General features: G+C 37.1%; 1 protein-coding gene across 1 annotated transcript in view; it reads right to left on the bottom strand.

Annotated features, from left to right (window-relative positions):
• NEO1 (neogenin 1) overlaps positions 1-20,438 on the bottom strand; it is a gene marked incomplete at both ends in the record, with an annotated part of 179,080 nt that overhangs the window by 112,179 nt on the left and 46,463 nt on the right. Inside the window, 2 exons of the mRNA XM_084240180.1 lie at positions 1,107-1,382; positions 6,588-6,905. Coding sequence (XP_084096306.1) covers positions 1,107-1,382; positions 6,588-6,905 — 594 coding nt within the window. The remainder of the gene's footprint in view (positions 1-1,106; positions 1,383-6,587; positions 6,906-20,438) is intronic.

Genomic DNA, 20,438 nt, shown 5'->3' with positions numbered 1-20,438 from the left:
CCCACATGGTGCAGCAGACCTCTCCTGTCTCGCCTGCTGCTCCCCTCTGCAGTGTACTTCGGTCGATCTGCCTATTCTGTTCCCCACTCTGTCTCTGGTGAATCCTCTCACCCTGCTCCCCACCTCTGGCCTGTATCCCAGCTCTTGTATGCATAAATAAATCTTAAAAAAAGAAAAAAAAGAAACTGTGTCTCATAACATTCATCTCATTTTGCAACCCAACCCAAAATAGGAACCTGATGTCCTGTATATAAGAACTGCACTCAAACAGCTAAGAATGGTCCAATTATATTCACAAACTCAGATTTGAACTAAGAAATATGGTGAGAATCAGGCACCTAGTAGTAGGAATAGAAGTTGAAAGGTCAAGGGAATAATACGAGCTGTAAGTGAGAGGAAGTTATGAAAAAACAAAAGTTACAAAGTGAGGAAAGAGACACAAAACAGATGATGAAGAAAGTAGGCAGTAGACAAGAGAGTATGAACCTATAGAAAGAAGATGAAGAGAAGTTGAATTTACATTAAAATAGGGGGGCATTATAAATATCTCACAATTCCTGCTTACCAGAGCTCTGTATTAGTAGTTGCCACTCTGCCCATCCTTTAAATGAACTGTCTGATTCTCACAAGTAAAAAAAAAAACAAAAACAAAAAAAACCCTAACTATAATAAGGATCCTACTATAGGAGGTAATAACACCAATAACCAGTATTCTATTGTGGGACAGTAGCAGAAGAGAGACTTGACAAAGGACAAAAAGTTAATGTTTCCAGATATCAAATATAATTTGTTGCTAGATAATTTTTTTTTTGTGGGACCCCCGCCAGTGGCTGGGGATGGAACCGGCGCTGCAGAGGCTGCAGGCAGCCTCGCAACCCAGTGCTCAACCACTGTGCCACCAGGGGAGCCCCCTGTTGCTGGATAAATTTTTACTGACTGAAGCATTCACTAATTTACTGACATGTTTCCTTCTTTTCCCCATAAGAAACTCCTTATGCTGATATTAATGTCATACCACATATTTAGCAGTGCTTATAAAATTCTAAAAGAACAATTTTTATCCATTAATAGCCATAATACCATTAGTCCTGATAATAAATTAATACCTGGAAGAACTTTTAATTCAGCCTCATCACTATACTTTGGTGGTCCACCACTTTCAACTATGCAGCGATAAAGTCCCTCATCTCCTTCAGTAACGTTGCTGATAACCAGTGTTCCACTTGGAAGTTTGATGACTCTGTCATCCAGAAGAAGAGGTTGTCTATTCTGTTCCCACCTCACAAATGGGACCAAGTCTGTATTAACTTCACAATTTAGAATTGCACTGTTCCCAGCATAAACTGAAGAAGGTTCTGGTTGGCTGGCAAATCTTGGCAGACCTGGACAATAAAGAAAAAGATTAAATAAAGTGTAGTTAGTTATTACTTTAAAATGTCATTCTGGGGAACAAGAGCAAGTAAGCCCATGTGGTCACATGTACAATGGAACTAGGGTAAAAAAAGAACCATATGTAAGGTTAGAGATCAGAAAGATGTCTCTTCATTTTGGTTACTGTCTCTTTTGCTGTACAGAAGCTTTTTTAGTTTGATGTTAGTCCAAGCTGTTTATCTTCTCCTTTGCTTTCCTTAGCAAACATTTCTTAAATAACATGTGTGTATAAAAAAAGCATTATGCTATGTTCTCTTGGGGCCTTAAAGAGGTATCAATTATAATTTGCCTTCACGGTGCTGATTTGACAAAAATTTCCTTCACTTTAAAAAACAGGATAAAGTAAATGATACAAATAGTACAGACAACCAGTGACAACAAGTGAAATCTGAATAATATCTAAGGATTAAATGGTAGTCTGTATTAAGGTAAGCTTCCTGAAATTGATGGATGATTATTTAGGAGACTGTCCTTGTCTTTAGGAAATATACTATAGCATATTTAGGCAGAGGTAATGAGGCAACATGTCTGCAACTTGCTCTAATGATTCTGAAAAAATACGTGTATATTTTACACAGTGCAGGATATCTGCATACTGGCGAGCATCATTGAGACAGATGTGGCAAAATGTTAGTACCCTAAGAGAAGAGTATACAGGATTTCTTGCTTCCATTCTTGCCATAATTTCACAACTTTGAAATTAATTCAAAATGAAATATTAATTAAAAAATACATAGACACCAATGCACTGTAGATAACACAGTGTGGCTAACAGCATGAGTCCTCAGGTCACATAACCTTAATCTTCACTCTACCACTTCACGGCTATGTGATGTTGGCAAGTTACTCACTATTAATTCTCACTTTCTCCACCAGTAAAATGAGAACAATAACAAGCCTCAGAGAGTTTTAAAAATATTAAATGATTAGCATAAATAATTCATACATAGCATATTGCTTGGCATATAAACACACAACAAATAGTGACTACCATTATTATTATCAATGATATTTAAAAAGTACTCTGATAAGTTCAGAATGTTTCTTTGAAGACAACAAACATACTCAATTATGAGAAACAATTTCTGGTTTTCTAGTTTTATGATGGTGAATGGTCCAAATGACACAGTTACAGATTAGCTAGCTGTGCTAAAAAAATATTTTGAATTTTTTATTACAAGGGGAGTTTTGAAGAAAAGATAAAATTAACCAAACATCTACTTTTAAGAAACCAGAAAATTAATAGAAGGATATAACAAAAATACAGAAACTAGTAAGGTAAAAGGAAAAGGGGAATATAAAATAAAGCCAAGGGGCCTTCCCGGTGGCGCAGTGGTTGAGCGCTGGGTTGTGAAGCTGCCCGCAGCCTCTGCAGCGCCAGTTCGATCCCCGGCTGCTCCCCAGCCACCGGAGGAGGGTCCCACGTGGCGCATAGACCTCTCCTGCCGCCTGCTGCTCCCCTCAGCAGTGTACTTCGGTCCTTCTGCCTGCTCTACTCCCCGCTCTGGCTCTGGTGAGTTCTCTCACCCTCCCGCGCTTCTGACTGTACCCAGTACTTGTATAAATAACTAAATAAATATTTAATAAAATAAAATAAAATAAAGCCAAGAGTTAATTCTTTTTTTTTCTTTTTTTTAAGATTTATTTATTTATACAAGAACCAGGGTACAGGCCAGCTGTGTAGGAGGATGAGAGGATTCACCAGAGACAGAGCAGGGAACAGAACAGGAAGACTGACGATATACACTGCTGAGGGGAGCAGCGGGCAAGACAGCTGCGCCATGTGGGTTTCTCCCTGGCTGGCCGGGATTGAACCCACGCTGCAGAGGCTGTGGACAGCTTCACAGTGCTGCACTCAACCGCCTGCGCCACCAGGGAGGCCTAATTCTTTTTTTTTAAGTTGAAATACTGTCCCTACTGAAGTCTCATGAAAAGCAGTAATTTTTAAAAATATAAACCCATACCAACATATGAGGAGTCAACAGAGATTTCAAAAAATTTCTGAATTGGGAGAGCAAAGGGACCTAGTAACTGACATACCAAGGCAGAAAACTGACCAAAGGAGTCAAGAATATACACTGGAGAAAGTATCTTCAACAAATGGACTTGGGAAAACTAGACAGTCATATGTAAAAGAATAATATTAGTCCATTATCTCACATCAAACATAATATTTAAATCAAATGCATTAAAGACTTAGATGAAGACCTGAAACCTTAAAACATATAGAAGGAAACAGTCAAAATACTCTACAATATTGTCTTCAGACGTGTCTTTGGGGATTCACTGTAATGGCAAGAAAAGCAAAAGCAAAAATAAGCAAATGGGACTGCACCAAACAAAAAACATCTGCAGAGCAAAATGAGTATCACTGAAACAAAAAGACACCCTCTGAATGAGGGTAAATACTTGTATATCAAACATCCCATAAGGGGCTAGCACCCAAGATGTACAAAGAACTCAAACAATTCAACTAAAGAAACAACATAATAAAAAATGGGCAGAAGAGCTAGAGATACTTCCTCAAAAAACATAGCCAGCCAATGGGCACAAGAACAAATGTTAATCTTCACTCAGCATCAGGGAAATGCAAACAAAAGCCACAATGAGGTACCACCTCAAACCACGAGAGTGGCCCACAAAAAAAGAAGACCAGAAGTGTTGGCGTGTTGGCAGAGTATAGAGAAAAAGGAGCTACTGTACACTAGTGGTGGGTATGTAGACTATGGAAAGCAGTATGAAAGTTTCTCAAAACATTAAAAATATATCTACCATATGCCAGCAAACTCCTAGGTATCTACCCAAAGAATGTAAAAATTAAAAATATTTGCACTCTTATGTTCACTGCAGCACTGTGTACAATAGCCAAACTATAGAAACAAATTAAATGTCCAACAACAGATGAGTGAATTAAGAAAATGTGGCACATATATACAACGAAATACTACTCAGCAATTTAAAAAAAGATGGAAGTCTCCGTTTGCAACAACAGGGTGGAATTAGAGGGGTTTATGTTAAGCAACTAAGTCAGAAGGAGCAAGACAAACAGATTTCTTTCACATATGGATTCTAAAAAAAAACAAAACAAAGGAACAGTTAAATCTAAAGCAAAACAAACCCTAGAAATCTGACTGAAAAACTGAGGCAAAGAGAAGGGAAGTGGAGGGAATGAGGATCAAGACAGAGCAAAGGCCAAATGGACTATGGTGGAATATTATGGGTGCTTTGGCAGTGAGTGTGGTATAGTAACATACATCTGCAGAGGTGTGAACCTGTACCTCTATATCATACAGTGTTGTAAAAGTGTTACCTCAATTAAAAAAAAATACAAATAAAAAGGGGAAGGATGGGGAAACCTAGCAGAAGAAAACAAAGAAAAGGAAAAGGCAAGAACAGGAATCCTAGGCAATGAGGAGGCCATCAGCAAAGACCAACAGAAATGGGATAAGAGACTACCGTCTCCATATTCTGTTTCCACATGTTAGTATTTTACCATTGTGAATGTAAATACAGGACTTAAAAACAATACGATTATATTATTTATATTATATTATATATTTATATTATATTATGTTATATTATATTATGTTATGTTATTTTATTATAGACTAGTCTACCTTAGACTAGTCCAACGCCTATGGAAAGTGGTATGGAAGTTTCTCAAAGCATTAATATATATATGTAATATAAAAGATTAATATAAAAATCATATGTAATATTATATCATTACTTAAAATAATATGATTATATAAATATAACATGACCCTTAACAAAAACTACAATTTATCTGGTACTCAGGTAAAAAAATACTAATCTGAGGAACACCCATGTGTACTAAAAAACATGGGTGACATATTCAGGGACTGTATCTTACTCTTCAAGAATCTGTATTATCTCTTATACTTTCATCATTCTATAAGTAAGTATGCTCCAATCCCTAAAGGGAATAAATAATTCTCTTCACAAATTTCTGCTTTTCACACCTTTATACACACACACACACACACACACACACACATATATTTACATATATCTCCTACAAATTTTTTAAATAATTAACTCAAATATCATACCCTTGGTTAAAGCATAAAGGAACCATAATTCTTAGTTATAATTCAATTTTTAGAGTCATTTTATTTTTTTTCATTTATTTATTTTATTTTATAATAAATTTTATTTTTATATTCCCCATACAATTGCAACCCCCTTATTTTGACCCCAATCCCTCTCCTCCCCGCCCCCCACTTCCTATAGAGTGTCTCTGGTTCATAGTTGTTTGTTGATTTTGATTTTCACTTTCTTATAGTTATTCATTTTCCTGGTCCCTTATTTAAGTTTTCTAGATTCCTGCTATGAGTGAGACCATCAGGTATTTTTCTTTTTCTTTCTGGCTTATTTTGCTAAGCATGATCCCTTCCAGCACCATTCATTTTGCTGCAAATTGCATGTGTTTATCTTTTTTGAATGCTGAGTAATATTCCATGGTGTATATGCACCACATCTTCTTAATCCAGTCATCTATTTTTGGGCATTTGGGTTGTTTCCAAAGCTTAGCTATTGTAAACAGTGCTGCTATAAACATAGGGGTGCAGGTGCTCTTTGGAGTTGATGTTTCTGTGTCCTTTGGGTAAATACCTAGGAGTGGAATTGCTGGATCATATGGAAGCTCTATGTCTAGTAGGTCAAGAAATCTCCACACAGCTCTCCATAGTGGTTGGACCAGTTTGCACTCCCACCAATAGTGCAGGAGAGTTCCTTTTTCTCCACAATCTAGCCAATATTTGTTGTTGCTAGTTTTTTTAATATGTGCCATTCTCACTGGAATTTTTACAGTCATTTTAAATGGCTAGACTAGGCAGGATAAAAGTGATCAATATGATTCAATTTTCCTATACAATTTTCTGTCATTTCCAGTTTAAATAGAAAAATAGACCTGGCTCAGTACTTGTAATAGCAACTTTAAGTCACCTAAATCATCAGAAAGTGGGAAAGTACTATAGTTTATTCCTTAGAGTACACCAAGCAAGTCCTAACATAATCCCAAACACTCAGTATATGCTCAAATGACACTTGTTTAATGAGTGTATTGCTGAAAACTGCAGGATAACATCACTTTCATCAAGATTTGAAAATACAAATTATTTAACAAAACCTACCTGCTACTGTGAGCTTGGCTGTTCTGCTGACAATAGTTCCAAGACTCTCAACAGTGGCCACACACTGGTAATAACCTTCATCAGGTTTATTGTGTTTGGAATGTACCACGTTGCTGATAAATAAAGATCCATCTGAGAGAAGTTGGCGTCGATCATCAGACACTAAATTTAAAAAAGTTCCATCTTTTTTCCATTCAATTTTTGGAGAAGGCTCAGAATACGCCGAACAGTTTAATATAACAGAAAAGCCTCTAACTGAGAGTGTATCCACTGGTTCCACCAGAAAATAAAATGGAGTGAATGTTCGGATGCTGGCTCCTATAAAAATAATAATAAAAAAAAGAACAAAGTTAAGCAAAACTTTCTTCTATGTTCTTTGGGTATGATATATATATATAGTCATTTCACAAGGAATTTACCTTTTACTAGAAAAACAAAACTTGACTCATTCAGAACATTAGGAAAAAAGACCCTCCCAAGATTAAAAAAAAAAAAACACTTTCTTAGATGATATGAATATTTAATAAAGGTTTTCTTTCTGGCCTTACAGTGAAATTTATAAATATTTAAAATTATTGTATCCAAAGTGAACTTTTTTATAAAACATAGGTAGAAAACTGAAATGACTCTAAGGTACCTTTTCTATGTTTATCAGTTATATTTCTTTCATAAATTCAATATATATACACACTACATTTTTTAATGGATTAGTCATCTTATTGATTTAAAAGCAATCTTTGGGTTTAATGTCTCACAAATATTATTTTATCTCTTTTGACTGATTTTTATAAGGAAATAAATTTGACTACATAAAATTCAATTTGCTACATTTAAAAATGTTTTCTTTATCTCATGGTTATAAAAAAAAGCTAGCCTTTCATGTGTTAGTATTTTTTGTAGTTTCATTTTCCACATAGACTCTTCACCCAGAAATCATTTTGATGTAAAGCGCACAGACAGATCAGCTTAATTTTTCCAAGCCTTTGGCCAATTCTTCGAACACGGGAAGAATGTAATTTGAAGAAAACATCTGCTATATTCTCAGCCAAAAAGTTTTACAACCTAAAAGTTTGCCCCGTCTCATCAACTACCCCATGAACAAGTAAATTTGAAATCAAATTTCTTTGTGTGAACAATCGGAGAAACTTAGTACAATAAATGAAACAGGCCTTGTTTTTCAAAAAGATCTACACATTAATTTAATTATAATTTATTTACATTATCAACCTAAGGATGACACTACTTCTTTGCTAAACAATTAAAGAATGGTTCTAAATAAATATGAAACAGCGGTGGAGGGAAAGCAGCTCGTGGATAAGCAGTACATGGGTATGTCTAAGTGGAAGTGCATCATATGGGGCAAGGCCTTCTTGTCTGACAGCACTCTCAGTAAGTATGGACTAAGCATAAAAGGTGCTGTTCTGGGGCTAAAACACCAGCCAGGATGCTGGTGAAGAACCATCTCATGGCAACTAAATATGTGCAGTCCATTGCTGTGTCTGATCACGATAGTTTTGTGATGCGTACAGCCTCGGGGAACAGTATTCCTTTTTCAGCTGGTCTTTGTGATTTCCAGCAGTAAGAGGCAGTGGACACAAAGCCCTTCTAGCATCCCACTCAGTGAGGACCGAGGCCCACAGCCCAACAGCATTCATATCTGGAGGCACCGACACCCACCTAGTCATTCCTCCCAATATGTGGAGATTAAGAATTATGATGCTGCTCTCTGAACAATCACTTATCCCCATCGACTTCTTACTTCCAGTTCAAAAAGGAAGCAGCTTCTCTTCTTCCATTTTGCCATCACTTGAACTTTGGCAAGTGGGGATCTACAGTTCCAACAGGAAAGAATAGGGATAGACTTCCACTAGCTAAAGATGAAGCTCATTTACTACACCTCAAGACAAAGGTCCTGAGTACATTATTTAGAACTGTATCTCCCCATGTGGTCACTGGATAGCCTGTTCTGCAGCTTCTCTGTTTTCTATCTGCTGAACTATGAACATGACAACACAAGCCTCCAAACAGTTTCCAAGATGCCAGTGTTTCTTTGCTCTTCCTTTCAGATTCTGTTTTCTGAAGATTCAATAAAGCTCTTTATGGCATCAAATCTAGTTTCTCTACATATCATCTGACTGTTGCAAGGAAGCATCAAGTACCCGTATACTTTCCAGCCTCAGTCAGGGATAGTGGAGTCCATGCATCTTTTGGCAGTCAGTCCACATGGGAATCACCTCACTGCGTCAGGTACCACTGCAGGGATCTATGTGTAAATCCTGAAACCTCTAAAGCTTCACTGCACAGTGCCTGTTCACAAGCTCCCTGTGACTGCTCTGGCCATCACCTCCAATACCAACAATCTCATGATTGCTCATTCTGATCAGCAGGTATTTGAGTACAGCAACACAGACAAACAGTATAAAGAGTGAAGTCAGGGGCCTCCCTGGTGGCACAAAGGGTTAAGTACCACACTATGAAGCAATCCACAGCCTCTGCAGCAGGAGTTCGATCCCCAGCCAGCCAGGGAGCAACCCACATGGCACAGCAGACCTCTCCTGACTCGCCCGCTGCTCCCCTCAGCAGTGTACTTTGGTCAAACTGCCTGTTCTTTTCCCCACTCTGTCTCTGGTGAATCCCCTCACTCTCACCCCCACCCCTTGCCTCTGTGGCCTGTACCCCAGCTCTTGTATGCATAAATAAATATTAAAAAAAAAAAAGAGTGAAGCCAGACCATCCAAAAACAGGGTTTCATTCCTTTTGGCTCCAAAGGGATATTCCCATCATACACACCAATTTTCATACCAAGAGACCCAAAGCACATCCTTCTCCTGATGCCTTATGTTCTGAATCACTGACAAGTCAATGCCTCTTCCTAATGACAATCCACTTCTTCCAACAAATGAGTCATATGACATCAGGAGATGCACAGACCAACAAACATTTAAGATATATAAGCCTCTACTTTCATGGATCTTTGGATGAAAGAACCCTGGTAGCAGAACAGTCCCTGGATGCCATCATCACTCAGCTCCCACCTCCCATCAAAAAAAAGAAATTTGGGACTCAAAACAGAGCACTGTTCTTGAACCATCTACCCTGTCTATTTTCACAAATTTTGATAATAAAACAAAGTTATTTTTAAAGAGAGAGAAAGAGAAAGAGAGCGAGCGAGAGCGCATGTGCACACACTCAGAACTAGAAAAGACACACCTCAAAACATTAAAAAAATAACAACATGGGGCCTCCCCTGGTGTTGCAGGCAGTTGAGCGCTGCTCTGGGAAGCTGCCCGCAGCTTCTGCAGCGCCGGTTCGATCATGGCTGGCCGGTGAGGGTCCCACATGGTGTGGCAGACCTCTCCTGTCATGCCCGCTGCTCCCCTCAGCAGTGTATTTCGTCAGTCTGCCTCTTCTGTTCCCTGCTCTGTCTCAAGTGAATCCTCTCACCCTCCCAAGCATCTGGCCTGTACCCTGGTTCTTGTATAAAAATAAATCTTTAAAAAGTAATAATAATAACTACATCAAAATATCATTAAAAAGCAAAGACAAGATTAGGGGGAATTATATCACAAATAACAAATAATTTAGAAGTTTACACTACTCAATAGAAAAATGGGTAAGACTGGGTTTCAACAAAACTTTATTTACAAGAACAGGCAGCAGAATGGATGTGATCCATTCACTGTATTTTACTGATCCTTGCCTCAAAAATATTTAGCCAGTAAAATATGAGTGAGTTGCATTTCATGTGATATGGAATGAGTTCTGTGAAAACTGGACAATGCAGACAACTCTAATTTATATAATTTCTATGCATATTATTGCACTTAGCATTGAGAATGGTAGGAAAGAGTATACTAGCTTGTTAGTGTAAGTTATTGTGAGGAAAAGAATGAAGAAAGAATGGGTGGGTCAAGGAGGACAAAAATCCCAGGCACATATAAAATAATTTCATACTATAATCAGTTTGTGTGTATCATTCATTTATAAATATTATACATATGGTAGATGTGAGTGTATGTTTACACATGCACGAACACCTGAAGGAATAAATACTAAAAACTAGCCACCAAAATGGGGATAATCTCAGGGCAGCAAGGTTTCAGTCTATTTTAACAACTTCTCTCAACATTTGGTGTTATCTGAATATCTTATGTAAAAAAATAGTTTTGTTCACTTAATCATAAATAGTTATTTTCATCTACATGAGTTACATATATGTCTGTATAAGTATATATACACATACATACATATATATGTGTGTGTGTGTGTGTGTATATATATATATATATAGAGAGAGAGAGAGAGAGAGAGAGACTCCACAGGATGGGGATAATAGGAACTCTGTGGTATACTCATATTCTGAGCTTGAAAGATTATCAAAGTACATATAAATAGAAAATATTCACCTCTTAAAATATGTAGAGCAGACTCTGCTTATATTAAAATATACATATACATGTACACACATATACATATTCATATTTAAATGTAATTACTGGAAAAAGTCTAGAAAAATCAACACTGGTGTTTTTCTGGAGAGAGGAGTGAAGTTGAGCTGCTTAAGGAGAATGTGCAAGGAGAAGCCTTCTACGTTCATGGATTCCTATACTATTTATTTTCAAAAATATGAACTACTTGTGCATTTTTTCCTTTAATTATTAAAATTATTGCTGGTGGCAAACAATCCTTTGTTAGGAACAGAAAATTATTTTTAAAAGACCTATCACCATTTTCTTTACCACTTTCCTTTTGTCACAGTAGTAATCACTCACTCACTCGGGCTACTTTTACATAGATTGTCCTTTACTTCTCACCAGGGTCCTGATTTCCCACCTACTTAAGTTTGCTTAATTTTAGTTTACTGTGACCAGAGTTACTGTACAAATTATTCTGAATTACGCTTAATGATCCTGTCTGATCTCTTCTATATTCCCAGGTCTCTGCAAATTTCTCACTTCTTAATAGAATAACTCTCACTTCTTGATAGACTATTCCTCACTTTGCGATAGACTATTTCACACTTTCTGTTATTTCACACTTTCTGATAGAATTCCATCTTATGAAAGGAATATATCAACAGGGAACTTATATCAGTTTTAAGCCCCTAAATATCAACAAATCTTGTCACTCACTGCATACCTTGTATGGTGAATAATTCTAAATTTTATTGTACCCAGTTTGTTTACGCCCTGCACAGGCAATTCTTCCAAAGACTGAATCTATAACCTTTCATAACTCCTTTTGTGGGGTTTACAAGTAAGATAAGTGGGCTAGTTGTTATATAGGTGATTTTCATTGTCCTATCTACAAATACATATACACTCATATATACATACACTTTGAAAAACTTTATGGTACACAAGCATACCATAAAAAATGAATTTCAACTCCTTATCACAATTGATTCTGAAATTATTTTTCAGGATCATAATGTCCTAATAGGGAAGTTCAACTGGTTTGAATGTATAGCCTCTATCTTCCCAACCATTTCCCCTGAATGAAGGCTATCTGAATTCATTTATCCAATAAATATTTATTATAGTAAGAGTGCTTGTCTTTTCTTCAATGTTCAGCCTTCTACCCTGTCAAAAACAGCCATAATGTGAAAAAAAACTTGGAGAAAGTGAAGTCACGCACACATGGCTTTGAATCCTAGTTATGTAACAGGGGGTACCCCAAAAAAGGGGAGGTTCCAGGTTACCTGCCCCACCCAAGGGAGGGTGGAGCTGAGCAGGGAGGAGAAGGAGCTGGAGGCAAACTGGAGAAGAAAGGAAGCAGGATGGAGAGCAAGAAGGTAACCTGAAGGAGGCACATGGAGCAAAAAGACATGTGAAGAAACTGTGCTTGCTTCTTGGTCCTGGACTGGGTGAAACAAATGTGGGTGAGAGATCCACGGTGAGGTTAACAATGGCTTTTATCTTGATTTTGATTTTACTCTTTTTCTCCCAGACTTGTCTGGCTGTTTCTGGCCCTTTTCTATGGGTCCCCACAGGAAGGTACTTTAGACTTGGGGCAGGTTTTGCGGCCTTGCTTTGGGCCAATTCTGTTTGGCTGGATTTTTACCCATGAGGAGATGGGTAACTTTGGGTGTTTGATTGAGAAACTATATTCTTTGTCTTTTCTGTATTGTTCACTAATTGTATTAAAGTTCCTTTTCATTAAAGTTCTTATATGTTTTGTCTTAATGTGGCAGATGGCAGAACCTATTTAGAACAGGCAGGTTTGGGCGTTCTGGGGTGCCCCCTCCCTGCCCTGTAACAGTTATGCCACTATGTTCCCTCATTTCTATATCTAAAATTTTGTCCCCATAAAATAGTAAAAAAATGGTCTTCCTTTCAAAGATATTTCTGCGAAGATGAGTTTGTGTAAAGCACATACCCATTGCTTGGACAGATAATAGATCCCTAATAAATAGTAACTAATCATAGTTTCAAATGCCTATAATATTTCTCTGAAAATTGCTAACATCTAGCAGCTTAGTCTTCACCAATCACATTTTAGAAATTGCTAGTATTAAATAACAATGACCTTAATTTTTACTTTTAATTACATTTTTGCCAAGTGTAAAATAATATTACAAGATTTTAAAACTCAAATTTGTCCATTTTTCTTCTCTGCATAATCTTTCAAACATTCCCCATTATAACTAAAATAAAATCATTAGCATGGCCTTCAAAAACTGGTACAGTCTCTGGTTCCTGCCTCTCTCCAACCTTATCTTACTTCACACTCACTTCTCAGTAAGTTCTGGTCTCCATATTCAGTTTCTTGAACAAGCCATGATTTTGACCATTTTGTTTTTTTTTTGTTTTTTTTTTTATAAATTTTATTGTTATATTCCCCATACAATTGCAGCCCCCCATTCTGACCCCAATCCCTCCCCTCCCGCCCCCGCCCCCTAAAAGTGTCTCTGGTTCATAGTTTTTTGTTGATTTTGATTTTCACTTTCTTATAGTTATTCATTTTCCTGGTCCATTATTTAAGTTTTCTAGATTCCTGCTATGAGTGAGACCATCCGGTATTTTTCTTTTTCTTTTTGGCTTATTTCGCTGAGCATGATCCCTTCCAGCGCCATCCATGTTGCAGCAAATTGCATGTGTTTATCTTTTTTGAATGCTGAGTAATATTCCATGGTATATATGTACCACATCTTCTTGATCCAGTCATCTATTTTTGGGCATTTGGGTTGTTTCCAAAGCTTAACTATTGTAAACAGTGCTGCTATAAACATAGGGGTGCAGGTGTTCTTTGGAATTGATGTTTCTGTGTCCTTTGGGTAAATACCTAGGAGTGGAATTGCTGGGTCATATGGAAGCTCTATGTTTAGTAGGTCCAGAAATCTCCACACAGCTTTCCACAGTGGTTGGACCAGTTTGCACTCCCACCAACAGTGCAGAAGAGTTCCTTTTTCTCCACACCCTCGCCAACATTTGTTGTTGCTAGTTTTTTTAATATGTGCCATTCTCACTGGTGTAAGATGGTATCTCATGGTAGTTTTGATTTGCATTTCCCTGATGACAAGTGATGTTGAACATTTTTTCATATGCCTGTTGGCCATTTGCATTTCCTCTTCAGAGAAGTTTCTTTTAAGCTCTTCTGCCCATTTTTTGACTGGATTATTTTCTTTGTTGTTGTTGAGTCTCATCAGCTCTTTGCAGATTTTTGTGATCAGTCCTTTATCATTAGTGTTGGGTGCAAAAATGTTCTCCCAGTTGGTGGGGTTTCTCTTTGTTTTTGTTATTGTCTCTTTTGCTGTGCAAAAGCTCTTTAATTTGATATAGTCCCAGCTGTTTATCTTTGCCTTCACTATCACTGCTTTGGGTGATGTGTCTGTAAAGATGTCTTTGATGTGCAAATCACGTAGTGTTTCGCCTATATTTCCTTCTATATATTTTATGGTTTCAGGTCTTATGTCTAGTTCTTTAATCCATTTTGAGTTGATTTTTGTGTATGGTGTGAGGTGGTGGTCAAGCTTCATTCTTTTGCATGTAGCGACCCAGTTTTCCCAGCACCATTTATTGAACAAACTTTCTTTGCTCCAATGCATAGTCTTTGCTCCTTTGTCAAATTTTGACCATTTTGAAGTCTTTGCATTTGTTGCTCCCTCTGCCTGGACACTCGCTCTGCACCCATTTTCTGTTACAGGGCTACCTTCTTATTATCTTTCATATTTCAACCTACTGTCACTCTTCCAACAGAGGTCTTCTCTGACAACTACTCTTAGATGCTCTTCAAAGCATTTGAACTTCTCTGTGTTTGTAAGGTCTATCTTCCCTAGAAGGGCAGACTACAAGAGACTATTAAAATCTAATCAATTAGATTATTACAATGACCATGTAGCCTTGGTTTGCCATGTAGTCTTGGTTTGTTTTGTGTTTTACTTGTCTGTATCCTTTGGGGATCTTCAAGTAGGAAAGGTAGTTGGGTTAAGATAAAATTAAGTGTTAGAGATTCTTAGTCACTTTGCATTACATCAAATCTCCACTATTTTTTCTAAGATCAGCCTCAATCTCAAAAATTGTATAATCAGAGAAGTGGTAATCTGTCCATTGTAAAAATGTTTAAAGTGACATAAACAATTAAAACTAGTATTTTATTGTAATTCCTATATGATCTGCAAGAAGACTTGGTATAATCTAATAACCTGCAGCAATACTACAAATGTTCTGAATAGCTACCTGGAAATTTTCTAGAACAATTCTTAGGAAAAGTATGTTAACAATTGCATCAGTCAACAAGATTAGCAATTATTTATAATTCAGCTCTAAATAGAGGAAAAATGTGAACTGGTCACTTTTAATTCTGCTATATGAAAAAAGGTTAGAATTTTCATGTTAACCTTCATGTAAACAACTTGATAAGCAACTAGGTATAACACATTTCACCAAATACGTGATGCAAAGTATTTCAGAACTTTTAAAACAGGAGTATTTTCCATTTGCACTTTTGCATAGTATCCTAATGAAAATATGGGCTCAATGATAACATAATGTCAGAATTAACCAAAAGGCACAATCAAAAGATCTGACTTAGGACTGACACTGTTTTACATGTAATTCATTTACCACCATTTTAGAAATATCTTTAGGAAATGTTCATTAATTCAGAAAAGGCACATAAAGATTTCAACTAACTAATCTTTGATAATTAAGTGGTGTACTTTTCTACTATGACCAATAATAGTACTTTACTGGTATTCTGAGTATAAGATGCCTTATCACAGTAAAATGCCAACTTATTTATTTATACATACTAGAGCTGGGGTGAAGGCTAGAGGTTTGGGGGCTGAGAGACAGAGTGGGGAGCAGAACAGGCAGACTGACTAAAATACACTGCTGAGGGGAGCAGTGGGCAAGACAGGAGAGGTCTGCTGTGCCATGTGGATTAGCTGCGTGGCTGGGGATCAAACTCATGCTGCAAACACATGCTGCAGAGGCTGCCTATAGCTTCACAGTGTTGAGACCTAATCCCTTGCGCCACCAGGGATACCCCTTCCAACTTATTTTTAAATAGATTCTTTGCTTTGCAAAACTTCATTAAGTACTTAAATCATCTACAGCTATTTTGTTTTAATATAAAAATGGGTAGTTAACTAATTTGAAAGTTTAAATAACTGAAGTAGATAAACTACATTCATTAATTTCAAGTGCCCTTTATTTTGTATGCTAATATTTTATCTTACTGTTATAATTATATAGACTTTTGTGAGAGAGAGGTATTTGTGGGTTTTACAAAGAGAACCTAGTCTACTGTAGCTCTCAATCTTCTGCGTGTTTTTTTTTTTTTTAAATCATAATGACAATCTTTCATTAACCCATTGCCATTGTCAGAGTCACTGGGTTTTCTCATCCATTTCATGATAGTACCAAGAGGAGAGGACCCTTGAAATCAAATTGTCCTGGAAATCTAGTTCATCTTGCTGGTTTATAACATTACCATAGAAGGGATAAAGCAAGAGAATGAGGGCAAGATATCAAACATACTTAATTCTAGTTTTCCTAACATGGTATACTTCCTATAAGAGTACTTTCTATAAAAAATATTTATCTACTTATTTATTTATGCATAGAACTGGGGTGCACACGAGAAGTATGTGGTGGGGGTGAGAGGATTCACTAGAGACAGAGGGGGGAGCAGAACAGGCAGATGTACTGAAATACACTGCTAAGGGGAGCAGGAGGTGAGACAGGAGAGGTCTGCTGTGCCTGCCACCTGAGGGCTAGCTCCCAGGCCCCAGCAATGATAGCGTGATAGCACTAAAACTTACCCCCACGCCACCAGGGAGGCCCCTTATAAGGACACTTCTAAGACAAAACAGAAATTAAAGGACCTAAAGTTATAGTTAATTATTGCTAAACAGTTTCTAAGTTCCAGGTATGGTTCCAGTGCTTCATCTGTATTAATTCTTCCAATCCTCCAACCCTGGTGATAGGATCATTATGCCCAATTTACAGTGAGAAAATTGAGCCACAAAGAGAATAAATAACTTGTACAAAGTCATGAAGTTAGCTATGAAAAAGACAAGACTTGAACCAAGAAAGTCTGGCTTCTCTGTGCCCAAGATCACAATGACTACCTTTGCACAAGCCCATGCAGGAGCAACTTAGCAACATTAACTCCACTGAGAATTCCAAATATGACTAAATTAAGATCTGCACTAAGTATAAAATACATGCCCGGTGAGAAGACATCTTAGCAAACAGAACATAAAACATCCCATTAATAATTTGTATATTGTTGTTTTGGATATATCTGTGTAAATAAAGTATAGATAAAAATTAATTCTACCTGCTTCATTTTTCTAATGTGGTACCTAGAAAATTTTAAATTGTGTATGTGGCTTGCACTATATTTCTATTGAATAGTTGGCACTGGACCTTGCTACCCTTCATCAATGTTTTAAGACAAACAACAAGTTCCTTCTAAAGGAAAAAAGGCCCTTTTTGTAAAGGGTAAAAGATAATAAATCATGTCAGGTGATATGAAGATTAAAGCAAAGCTGTCTCTGTCAAATGCAAACCAATGGCCTTCCATCAAAACAGCAAAAAGTAAAGAAATTAAAGCAACTATTTTCATCACCTCTTTAACACCTTTTCAGAAATGCCTGTTTGGAAGCTAAATTTTTTACAAACTTTTAATTAAAAATTATAATAATTCAATATTGGTAAATGCTCAGACGATTGGGTTTCTGGAAAAAGGATAGTCACAAAATTTCAGAGTGTCACCCACAAGTCAATTACAAGGAGGAAATGTAACTTAATAGTGGACAAATTTGGTATTCACCTCTTAACCATGTAATCAAACACAACTGTACCAGTACTAAGAAAACCTGACATCATCTATGTCCTGATGAGATACAGTAGGAAGCATGTAATTTTCTTGCTAAAAGTGTACAACCTAAATCTAAGTATGAAGAAATACACAAATCCAGAATGTGAAACATTCTAAGACAACTGTAGCTTCAAAAAGGGCAATGCCATCATAAACAAAGGCAAGAGGATCACTCTAAATGCAAACACTATAAAGAGACAAAAACAAATGTGTGAATGAACTACAAATAACGTTTAGGAAATTGGGTGAATTTAAATTTTGAGTATACCAGATAATAATGAATTAATTCTAATTTTCTTAGATGTGATTAAAGGTGTTGTTATAAAGACTGTCCTTATCACTAGATACTTTTGCAATAGTAAAACATGTTGATTGTCTACGCAATTATAACATACCAAAAACTATGCAACATGCTCTTAAGCATAGACTCAAGAAAACTGAGTCTATAATTATAATTAATTATATAACCCAGAAAAGTTATAATTTACAGAAAAATAATTTCTTTGGCCTAAAAATGTAGGTATCTGTTAGGTCTTTAGTTTTCCACTGATTCTTTAGGCTACCCCATATATATATATATATATATATATATATATATATATATGCCTATGCTAGTTAAAACATCTGGTGTTTGCAATAAAAAAAAAATTGAAACTCTGGGTATATAAATTTTTATAGATTTAAAAGCACATTTTCAGGGCCTCCCCTGTGGCGTAAGCGGTTGAGCGCAGCACTGTGAAGCTGTCCACAGCCTCTGCAACGCAGGTTCGATCCTGGCTAGCTGGCAAGAATCCCACATGGCGCAGCGGACCTCTCCTATCTGGCCCCTGCTACTCCCCTCAGCAGTGTGTTTTGGTCAGTCTTCCTGTTTTGTTCCCTGCTCTGTCTCTGGTGATTCTTCTCATCCTCCCGCACATCTGACCTGTACCCCAGTTCTTGTATGCATGAATAAATAAATCTTTTTAAAAAAGCACATTTTCATATAATTAAAGCATAAGAAATAAAGTGATAGTTTTTTAAGAAAGTGTTCCAACTATTATGCCTATTTAAGAAAATATAAACAATTGAATAGCAATCTGTATTTTAGCTATCTGAGGAGGAATTTTCCCAATTTTAGGATCTAGGTCTATAACTTTATAACATACAGTATAAACCTATCTTTTCTTAATAAGAACATAATTTTTTGAAGCTAAATATCATTTCTTACTGCTATTTCTAAAGGATACCTCTAACAGCCCTTATTACCACAGCTTTATTCAGAGTAACTAGGTAAACTAAAACTAAGATTAGTTTTAAGGCAGTGTAAGAGGCAGAGTAAGAGGTGCTGAATAATAATCTAATTACCACAGATTGCCTGGTTCAAAAAGGTTTATTACATTATTAGAGAGTAGTATTTCAAGAACTTAAGTCAGTAACAGTAATATCAAAGATTTCTGGACTGTAGGTTCTCTTTAAAATAATTTATACATTAATTCTTTCAAAAAGATTACTAAGGATATACTCTGAATAAGAACAAAACAATTTCTATTTTATTGTTTAATTTCTCATGCCTCATAAACCTGCTCCCATCCTCAAAATATAATATAATCGGGCCTCCCTGGTGGCGCAAGGGATTAAGCACCGCACTATGAAGCAATCTGAAACCTCTGCAGCAAGAGTTCGATTCCCAGCCAGCAAGGGAGAAACCTATATGGCGAGCAGATCTCTCCTGTCTCACCCGCTGCTCCTCTCGGCAGTGCATTTCGATCAATCTGCCTATTCTGTTCCTCACTCTGTCTCTGGTGATCCTCTCACCCCCCCTGCATCTCTGACCTGTACCACCGCTCTTGTATGCATAAATAAATAAATCTTTAGGGCCTCACCGGTGGCACAGCGGTTGAGCACTGGGTTGCAAAGCTGCCTGCAGCCTCTGCAGCGCCGGTTCAAACCCCGGCTGCTTCCCAGCCACCATAGGAGGGTCCCGCATGGCACGCAGACCTCTCCTGCCACCCGCTGCTCCCCTCAGCAGTATACTTTGGTCCTTCTGCCAGCTCTGCTCCCCACTCTGGCTCTGGTGAATTCCCTCACCCTCCCGTGCTTTTGACTGTACCCAGTGCATGTATAAATAAATAAATCTTTGAAAAAATATATATATAAGCTAGATGAGAGCAAAAACTTTCCCTGGCATACAATGGTGGCTGCTCCCTGAGTATTTGCCAGCCAGTAAATAGCAGACTGCTCCAAAGGAACAGCAAGTGCAAAAGCCTAGAAATAGATGGTAGTGGAGGAGCAAGTAAGGCAAGAAATCTGAACTGAGTAGGCAGGGCCAAGATTATGAGGATTTTTATGCACTAAGAAGTTTGGCAAAGGTTTTAAGATGAGACATGAAGATCTCAATTACTTTTTATTAACAGGATAATTCTTGCTCCCAGAACAAGACCAGAGATAAGCAAAATAAAAGGATGGAAAACAATCCTACAAGAAAACAGAACCCCAGAATACGTAGGGACAGCCATACTGACAGCAGAATAGAATTTCAGT

The sequence above is a fragment of the Talpa europaea genome, assembly GCF_964194135.1.
Source record: "Talpa europaea genome assembly, chromosome: 8".
Lineage (NCBI taxonomy): Eukaryota > Metazoa > Chordata > Mammalia > Eulipotyphla > Talpidae > Talpa > Talpa europaea.
The sequence above is the reverse complement of the archived record's forward strand: the minus strand, read 5'-3'. Positions and strand labels throughout refer to the sequence as shown.